At 34.3% G+C, this 13,703-nt stretch overlaps 1 protein-coding gene across 1 annotated transcript; it reads right to left on the minus strand.

Moving 5' to 3' along the window:
* Positions 1-5,554: 5,554 nt before the first annotated feature.
* On the minus strand, positions 5,555-12,378 carry LOC149821765 (uncharacterized). The gene is made up of 6 exons (XM_089980759.1): positions 12,209-12,378; positions 8,037-8,127; positions 6,470-6,585; positions 6,253-6,312; positions 6,108-6,173; positions 5,555-6,000 (listed from the first exon to the last, which is right to left on the minus strand). Exons 1-6 carry the CDS (start codon positions 12,263-12,265, stop codon positions 5,806-5,808), a joined length of 585 nt encoding a protein of 194 aa, XP_089836885.1. The 5' UTR covers positions 12,266-12,378; the 3' UTR covers positions 5,555-5,805.
* Between the last annotated feature and the right edge of the window lie 1,325 nt (positions 12,379-13,703).

Below are 13,703 nucleotides of genomic sequence, written 5' to 3' on the forward strand. Positions count from 1 at the left end.
AGCTTGAGTTTGTGTCTAGGTAAAATTTTTCTTGAATGAGCTCTAGTGAAAATGCATGCAAATGGACTTGGGGAGATTAGGCTGACAAAACTCAGGCTAGCATGAGTGCAGTTAACTCTTCAGCAGTTGAAGTACTGAAGTTTCATTGCAGTTTTTCTGACACCACAATGGCAGAATTGAAAATTGCGATCCTCAATGCCAAACATTCATAAAAAAAAAATCATAAGCCATCTTAACAATTATGTAGGCATTTTTACCAAGAATGGCATCTTAAGAGAAGTCTCGTATTCCTTTTTTTAGTAAATTGGTCATATCTTCCCCCAAAACTTTAACACATGAAAAGCACAAAAATTTTAACTTAAAAATCATTGTTTCTTTTGATCCCATCTCAATGAATAGCATTCCAAGGAATCGATCGGTACGTGATGTTGCTGAAAAGTTGGATTCAATTACACTCCACAGCCGCAGAGAAAACTGTAAATTAGGTCAAATGCCTAGTTCTTACTACCGCAAAAGACAAATGATTATGCCACCCGCAAAAGAAAATGGAATACCATTATTTGAATATGACCGTAGAAAGTAGAATACCCTGACATTGCTTGAAAAATGATTGTACTGTAAGAGAAAATGACGCATTTTTTGGAATGCCCTATAATTTTTGAAATCTGCCCCATGTCTAAATTCGCAAATGTCCCCACGAGCAAGTCTCTTGAAGTTTGTGCAATATATTGGTACGCTCTTAAGATATCACAAATTTTCACTAAAAGGTAGATTCACATGTTTTTTTTGTGGATCTCACAAAATTCGCATAATTAAATCTTTGAAACTTCCTGTAACTGAAATTTGTCTACACTTTGCAAATATTTCAATAAATTTGCATATACAGTATAAAGTTTATATGACCAAATTTATGAACTTTATGTAACTCAAACCTGTTGAAACTTCATAAATATTTCACTAAAGTCACATATATAACATGAATTTTGCATAATTGAATCAACAAACTTTATGTAACTGAAATTTCACAAAACTATATATGTAAACTTCTTGTAACTGAAGCCTATATTCTACTAAATTCACATATATAATATGAAGTTCACATAATTAAATATACGAACTTCTTGTAACTGAAACTTGTTTTTACTTCGCAAATATTTTACTAAATTCCCATATATAGAATGAAGTTTGTATACCTAAATTTGTGAGTTTTTTGTAACTGAAACCTCTTAAACTTTGCAAATATTCCACTAAATTTGTATATACAGTCTGACATTTGTATAGAATCGTGTAGATCTCTGATCCTTAAGAAGATCCACATATGGGGCGATTTGCAAAAAAAATTGGCATATGATTTTTCTTACATTCACTTGCTTGTTGAATTATATATAGCTATTTTTGTTTATTTAATTTTTTTCTCATTTGTTTATGGAAAAACCCTAATCCTTTTTTCTTCGAAACCTTCAATATTTTCTCTCTCCTTGCATCGTTTCTCGCGAATGTTTTTGTTGCATTCTGACGAGGTTGAGGTATTCTTAGCATCAACTTCCCAAGTTAATTCGAAAAGTGAGTTTGATATATATATATATATATATATATATATATAATTTTATTTCATTTCAAACTTTTTCCTTTATATATATGAACATTTAATAGCTCATGGTATTTGTGTTTGGTTGTTGTGGATGTTTTTTGTTTGTTTTCTTATGTTTCATTTAATATTTATTACTAGATTTATTGCTTAGGATTTTTTTTCATATATATATATATATTTGTTTGTGTTGTAAATGATTTATGTTTGTTTGTGTAACACATAAGATTTTTTAAAAATTTTCTAAGGAATAAAAATAAAATTCATGTTTTAATTCTTGTCTAAATTTTAATTTAGATAATTATAATTTTAGTATCTGAATCTTGAAGTAGACCTTGGATATTGTAATTTGGACTCAGAGGTGGGACGCTCAATGGATATACATCCATTTGGAATAAGAGTCCAAGATTAGTCCTAAATTGTTTCCTTAGTTAATTAGGAGTTCTAATTAGTTAAGTTGTATAAATGGTTTCCTTAATAAATTAGGAATCCTAATTAGTTTGAATTTATAAATTGTTTCTTAAGTAATTAGAAATCCAAATTAGCTAGGTTGTTTCATTGTTTCCTTATTCAATTAAAGGATCTCTTGAGAAAGGTTATTTAGAGAGGAACTTCCTTCCTTCTCACACACATTTTTCCTTCTCTCTCCCACATATCTCTCTCTGGCCCCTCTCCGAGAAAAAATCTCCACGACGCCTAGGGTGTGGTTGCATCTCTATTGGTTATGTAGTTATGAGAAGGAACTGATCAACAAAAACAAATTTCAGGAAGATTATTCATAGGATCTAACGATTTGAGGTAGGTTCACCTTAACCGTGTGTGTGTATAGTGTTACGATACATGAGCATGTCATGAGATGATCTTCGGATGCATATCGACACATATGTTAGCCTAGATTCATGTAGGAACTGATATTGTTTTTTGTATGAAGGATTCAATACCATGATTTCATTCGTAAAAAGGATTTCTATTCGTAGTATAGATCAAACATGTTTTTCTTTTAAAAAATGGTTTATTTTGAGTTATATTCATGTTATGTGCTGAATTGTTATATGTACTACATGTTAAATATAAGTATACATGAACATGATGTGTTCTTAATGGATTTAGATATTGTTGGATGGTTTTCTTGAAGTTCTTTTTGAAATCTTAAAGTTTCTTTGTTGATTTTTTATAAGTTATATTCTGTTTTGTGTATTTTGATTTGACCAATCAGAAAGATAAATTTGTTTCTCTTAAATCGTAGATCCATAAATCCTAAAAATTTATGGAGATCTTACATACATATGGAAGGAGTTTTAGATCAAATCTTAGAATCTGATAAGTTATGTTGGAAGTATTGCTTTTGTCTCTTCATCCTTATTTGCTCATTTTTCTTTCATTTGTAATAAAAAAATATACATATATATAATCTTATTTGTAATGAATATAAATTTGTAAACAAAATACATGAGTATACTTTCCTTCTCTATCGGCTGAGGACTATCAACATCATTGATCACCTTCACCTCCTATCTTCTCCATCTCAGCCATGACATCCTCCTCTTGCTGAGACACTTCCTTCGCCCTTCCCACTCTCATAATATCCACACTATCACTTTGCATCTCACCATTGTTACTGCAGATGGTCACGTCTCCTGCTTTCTTTAGATGGACATTGAGGTCAACAATAAACTCAATCAATGACTCATTCAACTTCTTCATCATTGATTGGACATATGAATCTCCTTCCTTGGATGCTTTTGGGATGAGAGACATGGTTTTGACAACAAACTTCTTAACCTTTTCTTTTGCAATACTTTTGTCATTGAAGGTGTTGGTTGCTTTTTATTTGAGCCCAACTTTTTGAGTCTCCTTTTACTCATGATGCATTTTTATTGTAGTATATGTTATTCACTCATATTTTTTGCCACGAAGTAGTTTTCTTTTCTATCTACGTGTAAAGCCTCAATTGTACTTTATAGTAGGACAAATCAATAAGTGGGCAAGGTATTTGTTGCTCTCTTTGCTTTGTTCTATCATTAGGTGTTAATGTAGGTATTGTTGCCTCTATGACAATCACTTTAATAATTACTTTATAATCAATAGTTGATTTTTTTTTATAAAAACAAATTGAACAAACTTTGCCACTTATTGTCTTTAGAACTTATTATCCAAGGATTGCATTGATGATTATAGCTTAAAAAAGAAGTCAATTCATGTATATAGAAAAAGACAATGATTATGAACATAACTCAAAAAAAAAAATCAAGGCACACACTTGCATCTGTCAACCATCATATTGTACAAATGAATATAAATAAGAAAAACTTTGTGCAACATGATCAAATTATAATACAAATTAAGAGTCATATGAGAAGAGAGATAACTTTTTATCATGAAATCCAAATCAAGATCCACAAAATGTATTAGATTTATGATCAAGAGTGGAATCAAGTAGTATCAAGAAATAAAATTTAATGTATAGGATAAACAGGCATGCCTAAAAGTAAAAAAATATGTAGAAAGAGAATGACAAAAGAATGTGCTTACTAGAAAAAAGAATGCCAAAATAACATAAACAAATAAAATATGAAGTGATTTTTAGAGTTGTACTTTTATGTATTCATTTAATAGAAAAAGAAAATGCCAAAATAACTGATTCATGCCAACGTTTAGTTAAAAAAATAGATTTATGCCAAAAAAATTAAAAAATAGATGTTTCAGTCATTAACAATGTGCTCACCGAAATATCTCACCGTCGATGATGTTCCGAATGCAAAAAATGTTGTTGATGAAGTACCGCAAAAAATAATTGTTGAAAATAATCGTCTAAAAAATGCCAAAAAATTTTGTTAGGGAAAATACGGTGGGGTAAAAGAAGTTGGGGACCACAAACAAATCCCTAAAATGTGAACCATTATTTTTTAAATATCGAAGCATCACATTTAATGCTAGTGCATATATTCAAAAAAAATGGAGAGGTTCACATTTAAGTCTTCAAAAAATCTGTGAATCTCAAGTCCAATGTGTGAATGCTCAGAAAGTCTGTAAATGAGGCATAAGATCCACATATACAAATATTTACAAATGTACGCATACATTTGCAAAACTCTTCGAAGAATATTTACTTAACATAGGTTTGCATGTTATATTAGTGAAGTTCGTATTGTAATATGTGAAATTCTTCACATATTTGCAAATCTGCTGGAAGATCATATCCTAAAGGGAGTTTCACATGGTTCCTTATGAATTTTGTACTATATATGCGAAATTCGTAAGGTATTTGTGAAAGTGAGCAGATTTTTAGTTATTCACATGATGTATGCGCAAATTTCTGTATTCTACATGGGTATTGTGAAACGGAGCGAGGTACAACATTTCAAGAAGAACAATTTCGCATGAAGGTTGTGAAACAAAAAAGATGCATGTGTTTGATGTATGAATCTACTTTGTTGGGATGAAAACTAACCATATTTGAGTATTAATTTATGTGAAATTCAGGGAATTCAGGGTTTCTGCAAAAACATCATGGGAATACAGTGAGCTCTAGAGAGCATAGAGACATATCATGTGGAACTCAAGAGGAAAAACACATTTAAGAGGAAATCATGTATTTAAAAATAAATTAGCATATTTGAAAGGAATTTCACATATTCACATATATGAGAGAAAAGTTGCATATTTTAAAAAAAATCGCATATTTGAGAGAAAATTTGCATATTTTAAAAAAAATCGCATATTTGAAATAAAATTTGCATATTTGAGAGAAAATTTGCATATTTTCAAAATTGAAAGGAAATTCACATATTCAAAGAAAATTCTCTTGTGCAAAGGGTAAAAAAAGTTCTTTTAAAGCTGAAAATTTGCGAATTTGGACATGGGGGAGATTTCAAAATTGTGGAGCATTTCAGAAAACACGTCATTTTGTCGTACAGTATGGTCATTTTTTGTACATTGATTGTCGTACAGGTGGGAAACACGTCATATTTGCATACTTGCTGTTTTTATTCATACTGAAAACTGTACAATTACAAAGTTAGGCAATAAATTTGTACATAAATCTCAAGGCTACAGATGAAAACAAAATACAGAGAAAAGGGCCTAAGTTGAGCTTGTAATAACGTGTTTGAGAGACTTGAAAAACAGAAATTGAAAGTACATATCAAGTCTCAACCGTACTTTTTTAATTCGTTGTATGATGGAAATAAAACAGGACATGCTCGAGTCTGATTCAGTCAACGAGCCATTCCACCAACTGAAGTTGTGATTCCTAACGCCTGCATTTCGTTCAGAGTTGAAGCCAACCAATCCAAACCTTCATACAGGCCTTCGCCTTTTATGGCACAAGCTGCCTGGATATGCCACCTTCTGTTGTGCATGTCACGGAGGCCAAGAGCATCACACACCTCAGCAGGAGACATGGCTCCTCTCTGTTGGATCAAAATTCAAAACATCATGGTTCAATAAATGCATCAGATCTAAGACTGATTCAAAAGCAAAAAAATAAAATACTTTCAAATTGAAATAAGCATCTGACCATATCTTGCTTGTTGGCGAATACTAGGATGGCACTGTTCCTCATTAAAGAGTCATTTGCAATTGTCTGGTTCAAGTCAGACAATCCATTGAGTTAGGAGAACATATTGGTGCAAATAAGAAATTCAAAAGAAAGGAAAACTGACCTGGAATTCCAATGCTGCCTTCCCTATTCTTTCTCTATCTAGTGAATCGACAACGTATATCTGTCAAAATATAACTGGACTTTTAGCTACAAATACATTGGGGTCAGTGATATACAAACTGTGTTACAGTTGACAGCTCTTTTTGTGATTGAGAGTAACGAAACTCTTGTTTTCAATGACATGGAAATATAGTACAACTGAAGAGTAATCCCATTACCAGGCCATCCGTGTTACTGAAATAATGCTTCCAGAGCGGTCTAAGCTTTTCCTGTCCACCAACATCCCATACAGTAAATACCACGTTCTTATACTGCACCTTTTCAACATTAAAACCTGTATCCCACAAGCTTCAGATGTGTGTCATCACAACTCTAGGAAAGCGGAGGCCAACTAACAAGAACTCAGAAGCCAAGTTCTCAAGAACAGAGAAGTATGTTTCTGTGATTTTCAAATTTATAACTAGAACAAGCAGAGATTTCAGCAGAGATTAAGAGAACTAATCATTTATATTTAGAATCACAACATTAGCTGAAAGGAATGTAATGACCGCATGTAGATAACAAAAGTTCTAAGAAATACATGACACATCAATACAAAGTGAAGCAGATTTGATCTACAACAGCCTTTCAACATGCTAAACAGCATGCACTTTTGCCTCTTCAACAATCCAAAGTGGAATTTACAGAACTGCTCATATGGTTGCCCACTTTCAGCATGTTAACCAATAGAATCCTAAATCACAATATTATTGCTGATAAGGGATAACCCTTACTGGCCCAAGCAGGGTTACCACAACCAATGACATCCAGCATTTGATTAATATCCCAGGTTACCACTCAACCCTTACTGGCCCCAGCAGGGCTCGCAGTGCATCAAGCTGGTTGGAGTCTGGGTGTTCAGACTTGACCATTTAGGTTCGTGGATTAGATGTACATATCTTGAAGCATCAACCTGGCTGTGTATTGGGCATCAGATCTCTGGATGGGTTGGGCTGACCCATTGGGTCTATGGCTGGATCCAGCCATGTTGATGCCAGGTTCATGTACATAGAACTGGATATGGCTTTGTCAGGTCTTCATGGACTTCAGATTGGATTCAGATTTTCACCATAATAGAAAAACTAAGATGGGTCAGGCGGGTTAAACCAAAAACTGAAGATCAGCTTTGCTAAACTGGCCTGAAATCTTGGCCAGATCTGGTAATACTAGCTGTGTTAATTAGGAACTCCCAACACATTTTCTGCTCCATTAACAAAACCAGTTTGAAAGAGCTTATAATAGTTGAGATAACGATGTGTTCCTGTTTCACATTTATTTTCTAGCAGGCAACTCATACTGATAAACCATAATCACAATATGAGCTCATCCTGTTTAAATGCATTTAAAGATCACAGCATGATATAAACAATAAAATATTTGGAAATAACATCATTTTACTCTGTATTGTGCATATAATTCAAAGTCAATGGTAAGGTAAAAACAAAATATTATTAAAATAGAACAAGGCAAGAACTACAAGCTCCAACAAATATATCAGCCTTGAACAAATGGTTCTGGTTCACCATTGCGGCAATTGACTTGCATATTTTATACGCATTAGCATTCGGAGTTAAAACTCACATACAAGCATTTCATTAGCATATATGAATAATTCATATAAGATAATTGATGAAGAATCATTGTCAGTATACAAAGGAATCACATCAACTTCAAGACCTACTCAACTAATAATCAGTTTTGAGAATTATAATTATATGACACTGCATACGATAAAAAAAGACAAACCTATAGTGGGCACGGTTGAAAGAACTTCACCAATATGAAGTTTGTAAAGTATTGTTGTTTTACCAGCAGCATCCAAGCCAAGCATAACAACCTACAAGTAAATTGGATTTTATTTTTTAAGAAATTCAGGAAAACTGAATACTTGAAAAGTTAACACACCAAAAATGGTTAAACCTATGATTACAGACAATTAAAAAAAAAGGAAAAACTTTTCTATAGCCATCAGGGAAAAAAAACTTGCCACATAGTAATCAACTTTCCTCTTTATCCATATTGTTGAAACAAAGAAATTCTATTTGCATCACACACACACAAAGTACATTCATGCATTCATCAGTTTCAATGAACATGCCAATGCATATTCATAATCATCTAGACATATTCATACTGCCTCTGTGCATCTATATGCAAATGTTTACACTCATGTTTCTACAAATGTCTATCTACATTAAAATTCAGTATAAACATACACGTTATTTGTACTGTTGGGTCACAACTCACATGTCAGATATCATGTATTTAGCAGGTTCGGCAGCCTGGACTGCTCCCCAATCTCACCATTCCATTTTAATGTCTTCTTAAACTCAGAAACTGCATGATGTTACCAACACAAGATGTTGGATCTGTATCTAGTTTATCTAGCATATACTAACCTTCACTTCCTGAAGTGGCTAAGGAATATCCATAACAGTGGTTATTTAAATCCCTCCACTTCTATTTTATTATTTTTTATTGCACATTCAATCATCCATTCCAGCACATGGGTTTCACCTAGTCTCAATACTTCCACTTTTGCTGAAAAAAATAAAAAGTAACCTTCTAGTGCGTGGTTCACCGGATACTAAAAAGACACCTTATCCGATTCTGCCATGCATCCCAGAAAATATTCATAATCTTCCATATTTGGTCTCCTGTGCACCTGTCCTGCAAGCATATCTCCATGTAGTCCTCATCAACCATTTCCCTTTCAATGAACCCTTCTTGATTCTTCCTTAGTTGTTGCAACTACTCTCCTCAAGACAGTCTCCCTGACCATCTTCTCAACACTATCATGACCACCTATTGCCAACCTTTCCTCAGAGGTGATGGTGCCTTTACTAATTCTTCTAACCACATCTCTCCCGCCCACTATATCTTTAGTCTCATGGCATTGGGAAATGTTAACGGTGAATGCATGATTGGGTAATACAGACAACCTACTAAAGTGAGCTGCCCTGCTTGTTGGGGTCTGGAAGAGTACATTAAGTTATTTGCGCACTCTGTATTTGACATCACATTAGACATTTCTATGTTAAAAATCTTAGAGGACACTGAGTCATTGGCTAGAATGTTTCAAGCTTGTTAGATATGCCTCCAATAGAGGTGAAAGCCATAACAGGGATGTAATAGATGAATGCATTAGTATAATATGGACATTATCGGACTTCGAACAAGTTCTTCCCTCCATAGGAATCTAACTTTGAAACTGAATCATTAGAGTAATGGGTAATTTGAGAAAAGGTACCAGATTGTGGGTTTCTGGTCTCCCACATATCTGGCGGGGTTTTGGGTTTGTTGTCTCCCATCCATCAGTACTCCAGTACGTTAGAATTTAATGGAATTCTCCAAGTTATTGTGGCTCAGAGGATGATAGATGTGGATCAGTATTGATCTAGTTTCAGTTTCTAGGGAACATACTTGAGCTATGTAATTAATTCTAGTTTATAGACAACCTGAGGTTAAATTTTGTAGAAAATTATATCAAAAACTTTAACAGGATTCTCTCTGGCTTATGAGACATGGTGCACAGGTAGGGACTGTTACACTACCACAACTATAATGAAGTGTTAACAATTTTGATCTTATTGCTTAAATATTTTGAAGACTTCGTTGATACTCCAATACCTGGAGTCTAGTTCACTTGAGGTTCTTGTCAACTAGACCTTTCTCCCCCATACCAAGGTTATGATAGAAGCAACTCCAATAATCCTATCATTCCTTGATCCTATCAACCTGGAGAATGGCAACTGAAATACAAAGAATCAGGCATCTGCTAATTGAGAAAAGGCGAACTAGATTGGAGAAGTTTGATAACCTCAACAAAATCCACAGATCTCATGGTTGAATTGAAGTCTAAACTATAAGCATTCCTAATATGCCTCCATGTTATCAAGTCCATGTGATTTTTGGGGTCTGTGCCTAGGATCACACTAGGTCAGATATGATATTGATGCAATTAGGGAACACTGAAAATCACAATAAAACTAGCAAATAACCGAATATCCACAAGACAAGAGGATTTTACGTGGTTCAGCAAAACCACCTACATCCACGGGAAGAGTACCGAGAGTCTTTATTAATATAATCAGTCACCTTAGTTGTCATAGGCGCTAGTCGGAGTATAGGCGGTGAGCCCTTAAATAGGCCTAGGCGGGGCCTTGGCGGCCTAAGCGGTATCCCAAATAAAAAAAATTTAAAAAAAACATAATGTATACAATATAAAATCAATCAACAATAAGCAAAAGACAAATAATATGTCGTTGAACACTGTAAAACAATTATATTACATAACCTTAACCTGCTCAAACAAATTAAGAATAAATTAACAATTGAATAAACAAACCATATAACTAACAATGTGAACGAACAATACACAAAAAATAAAATCATGTATACAAAAAAATTAACAACAATAGACATAATATAAGCAATAGACAAATAATGTCTTCTTCTCAATAATATACATAATACAAGCAATAGACACATAATATTAATATGTCTTCTTCTTCTTTTTCTTATTCTCAACAATAGACATAATATAAGCAATAGACAAATTATATTAATATGTCTTCTTATTATTCTCAACAATAGACATAATACAAGCAATAGACAAATAACGTGTCTTCACTTTCTTCTTCTCCTCTTTGAAGAAGAAAACAAATGATATGTCTTCAAAAACAATCTTAAAAACAAAAAATTCAAAAGAAAATCCTATCTAAGCAGTGCCTAGGCGGTAATATAGGGCCTCACTGCCTAACCTAGTTGCCCAATCAGTGAAGCTGCACGCCGCCTTTGACAAATAAGTCAGTCACTGTCACTGATACAAGAGAGAACAAATAAAACTACAAATAAGAACAACTACACCTGTCGTTCAACCTACCAAGAGGATCAATGCGTGAAATCGGAACCTTAATCTCTATCACCAAAAGGTTGATACATTCTCTTACACTCTTAAAAATCAAGAGAAGCTCCAGACACCGATGAACCACCCTCATTTCTTATGTTTCTTGAGAGCAACAAAAAAGAAAGAGATATAACCTCACTTTTCTCTCTCTCAAGTCAAGAAGTACCTCTCCACCTTTCCAAAAGAGAGCACACTCTCTATTTATAGTTCTCAAGGGTAAAGTCCTTATCCATAAAGGAATCTCATATGGTTCATATTTTTCATATCATATGAGATTCTAAACAAGAGTCCAAAAGAAGCATAAGTTCAAATCCTGTCTTGTGAATTGAGAGAGATATTTAAAGAGATCAAGAATTCTCGAAATGTCTTACATTCATGGACCAAATTCAATTCAGTGATGCCTTTCAGTCATTTTTTTCCAACAGAAAACATGAATAGGAGCCTTAGCTAAAACTCTAATTATGACATACCATCTTTCCCACTTTCACACTGTCTGTATTCTGCGCTTCCACATCTTCTTAATCCGAAATAAAACGACCGCCGAGAGGAAAGGTTCCTTTTGGGGGATAATTCCCATGAAGGGATCGGTTAAGCACATGTAGGCATTGGCTATAGGTGAAGAAACAAGAAACTTTGTGAAGTCTTTTCTGTTCACACCACGGTCTTCCACAGAAAAGGAAAGCACCATATCTGATTTTTCAATCCAAACTTTCACACAACTACCCAAACAAATATCTTACACATTCTTTCAAAGGGTTTCCATCCCAATCCCATCTCACCCCATCAAAGGAAACGCAAAAAAAAAAAATCCATAGCCACATGATCAAAGAAGGAAAACGAAGTAACCACCCAAACGAAATTCATGAGACAACTCAAAATCGAGAGAACAAACTTTAAAAGGATGGTGGTCACAAGAACCATGCTATCAATAACACAATCTAAGAGAAAAATACCCACATGGGGAGGTGAGAATCAAGAAGATGATGATCAGAGTGAGAAGGATGCGTACCCTCATTTCCTTGTTGCCGAAGACGGCATCAAAGAGCTTCCTAATTACGTTACCCATCGATCAAAGTTGGGTTTTTGCTTGTAGTTCTTGATGTTGGTCGCGTTCCAAACGGGAACTTGGACAGAACATTGAGGGGCGGAGACGGGAGGGAATGGCGGAGAGAATATAGCGTGTGGGGGATTCGGACAGTTTAGAGCGGGTTTCTCTCTTTTTTAAACCGTCCATCTGGAGATGGACGGACTGGATGGTGTAGCCACGAGAAAATGGCTGATCATAGAGCTTTTCTTCTTCTACCAGTCTGGTTTGGTGACGTGTACTGCACTGTTAGATTTGACCGTGCATCTCAAGATGGACGGACGAGGTTGAGGTCATTTTTTTCTTTTTTCTTTTTACAGTGTTTTGCTCAACCTTGGGTTGGTTAGTTTATGACAGCCTTTGTTGCAGCGTGCCAGCATAGCGTGAGAAGTACGCCAACCAAATTTAAGCTGTCAGAAGCCGATATAATCACTAGAATATTACGATATTCTCAAAATAACAGCATTAAGCTTCGTAACTCGTATCAGATATATATTCAAAATAACGCAATTTATATCGTGACAGTCTGAAAATATCACCTATTTTGAAAATATCATGTTATTAACACGATAAAAAGACATTTTTCTTTATAATTTTTCTTTATTCTTAATAGAGGTCATTTTTCATGCAGCGGCCCCACATGTGCTTAGCATGCAGTTCTGTTGTTTCTCGGGCACCGCACCCATCTGAAGAAATGTCAAGATGGGTGGCTGTCAAGCAGGTCATTGCATGCTCACCATGCAGCAACGCTGCATATAATGTGAAGTTTCTAAATATTCTATGTTTGCCAATGTCTTATTATTGAGATTTGTAGGAAATTTACCTCACCTGGGAAATCTCAATCAAGAGATTCGTGACGTTGATTTTGAGTAATTCTTAGGTTTTTGGTTTGGAAATTTAGATCTTGACTCTTTTTTCTTTTTTGGCTAACCAAATTGAGATCTTGACTCGCTAGTGAGTTTGGAAAACAAATCCTGACAGCATTCCAAAGTTTTCTCTTAAAAAATCTGCAACTCTAAATATAAGCTGGTTTTGTTGAACTAGCAAACATGAAGTAATGGAAATCGATTTAGATCTTCACTCTTCTAATTGGAAATAGATTTCTTGATTTAGATTGTTTATTGTTTATTGTATTAGTATTAGAATATGCAGAACATGTTTTTCTTGATTGTTGCATTTTTCTTGGTTATGGAAATCGCTCACACTAAATTGTAATTGAATATTCAGTTAGTTCTTTCCTGATCCTATTCCAAAAGGAACCGAGTAAAAGATCCAACTCTGTCATCTATAATTCTGATCTTCCTCGTTTTTTTAGAGAGTCCAAAGGAAAACCTCCTGTCACTGATCACACATAGGCTGGCCTCCAGTTTGTAAAACCATTGAGGTCACCCAATTTAGACCTTGCCACAAGGGATGCCAC

This window comes from Nuphar pumila, chromosome 11, assembly GCF_984573655.1.
Source record: "Nuphar pumila chromosome 11, dmNupPumi1.hap1.1, whole genome shotgun sequence".
NCBI classification, from domain to species: Eukaryota; Viridiplantae; Streptophyta; class Magnoliopsida; order Nymphaeales; family Nymphaeaceae; genus Nuphar; species Nuphar pumila.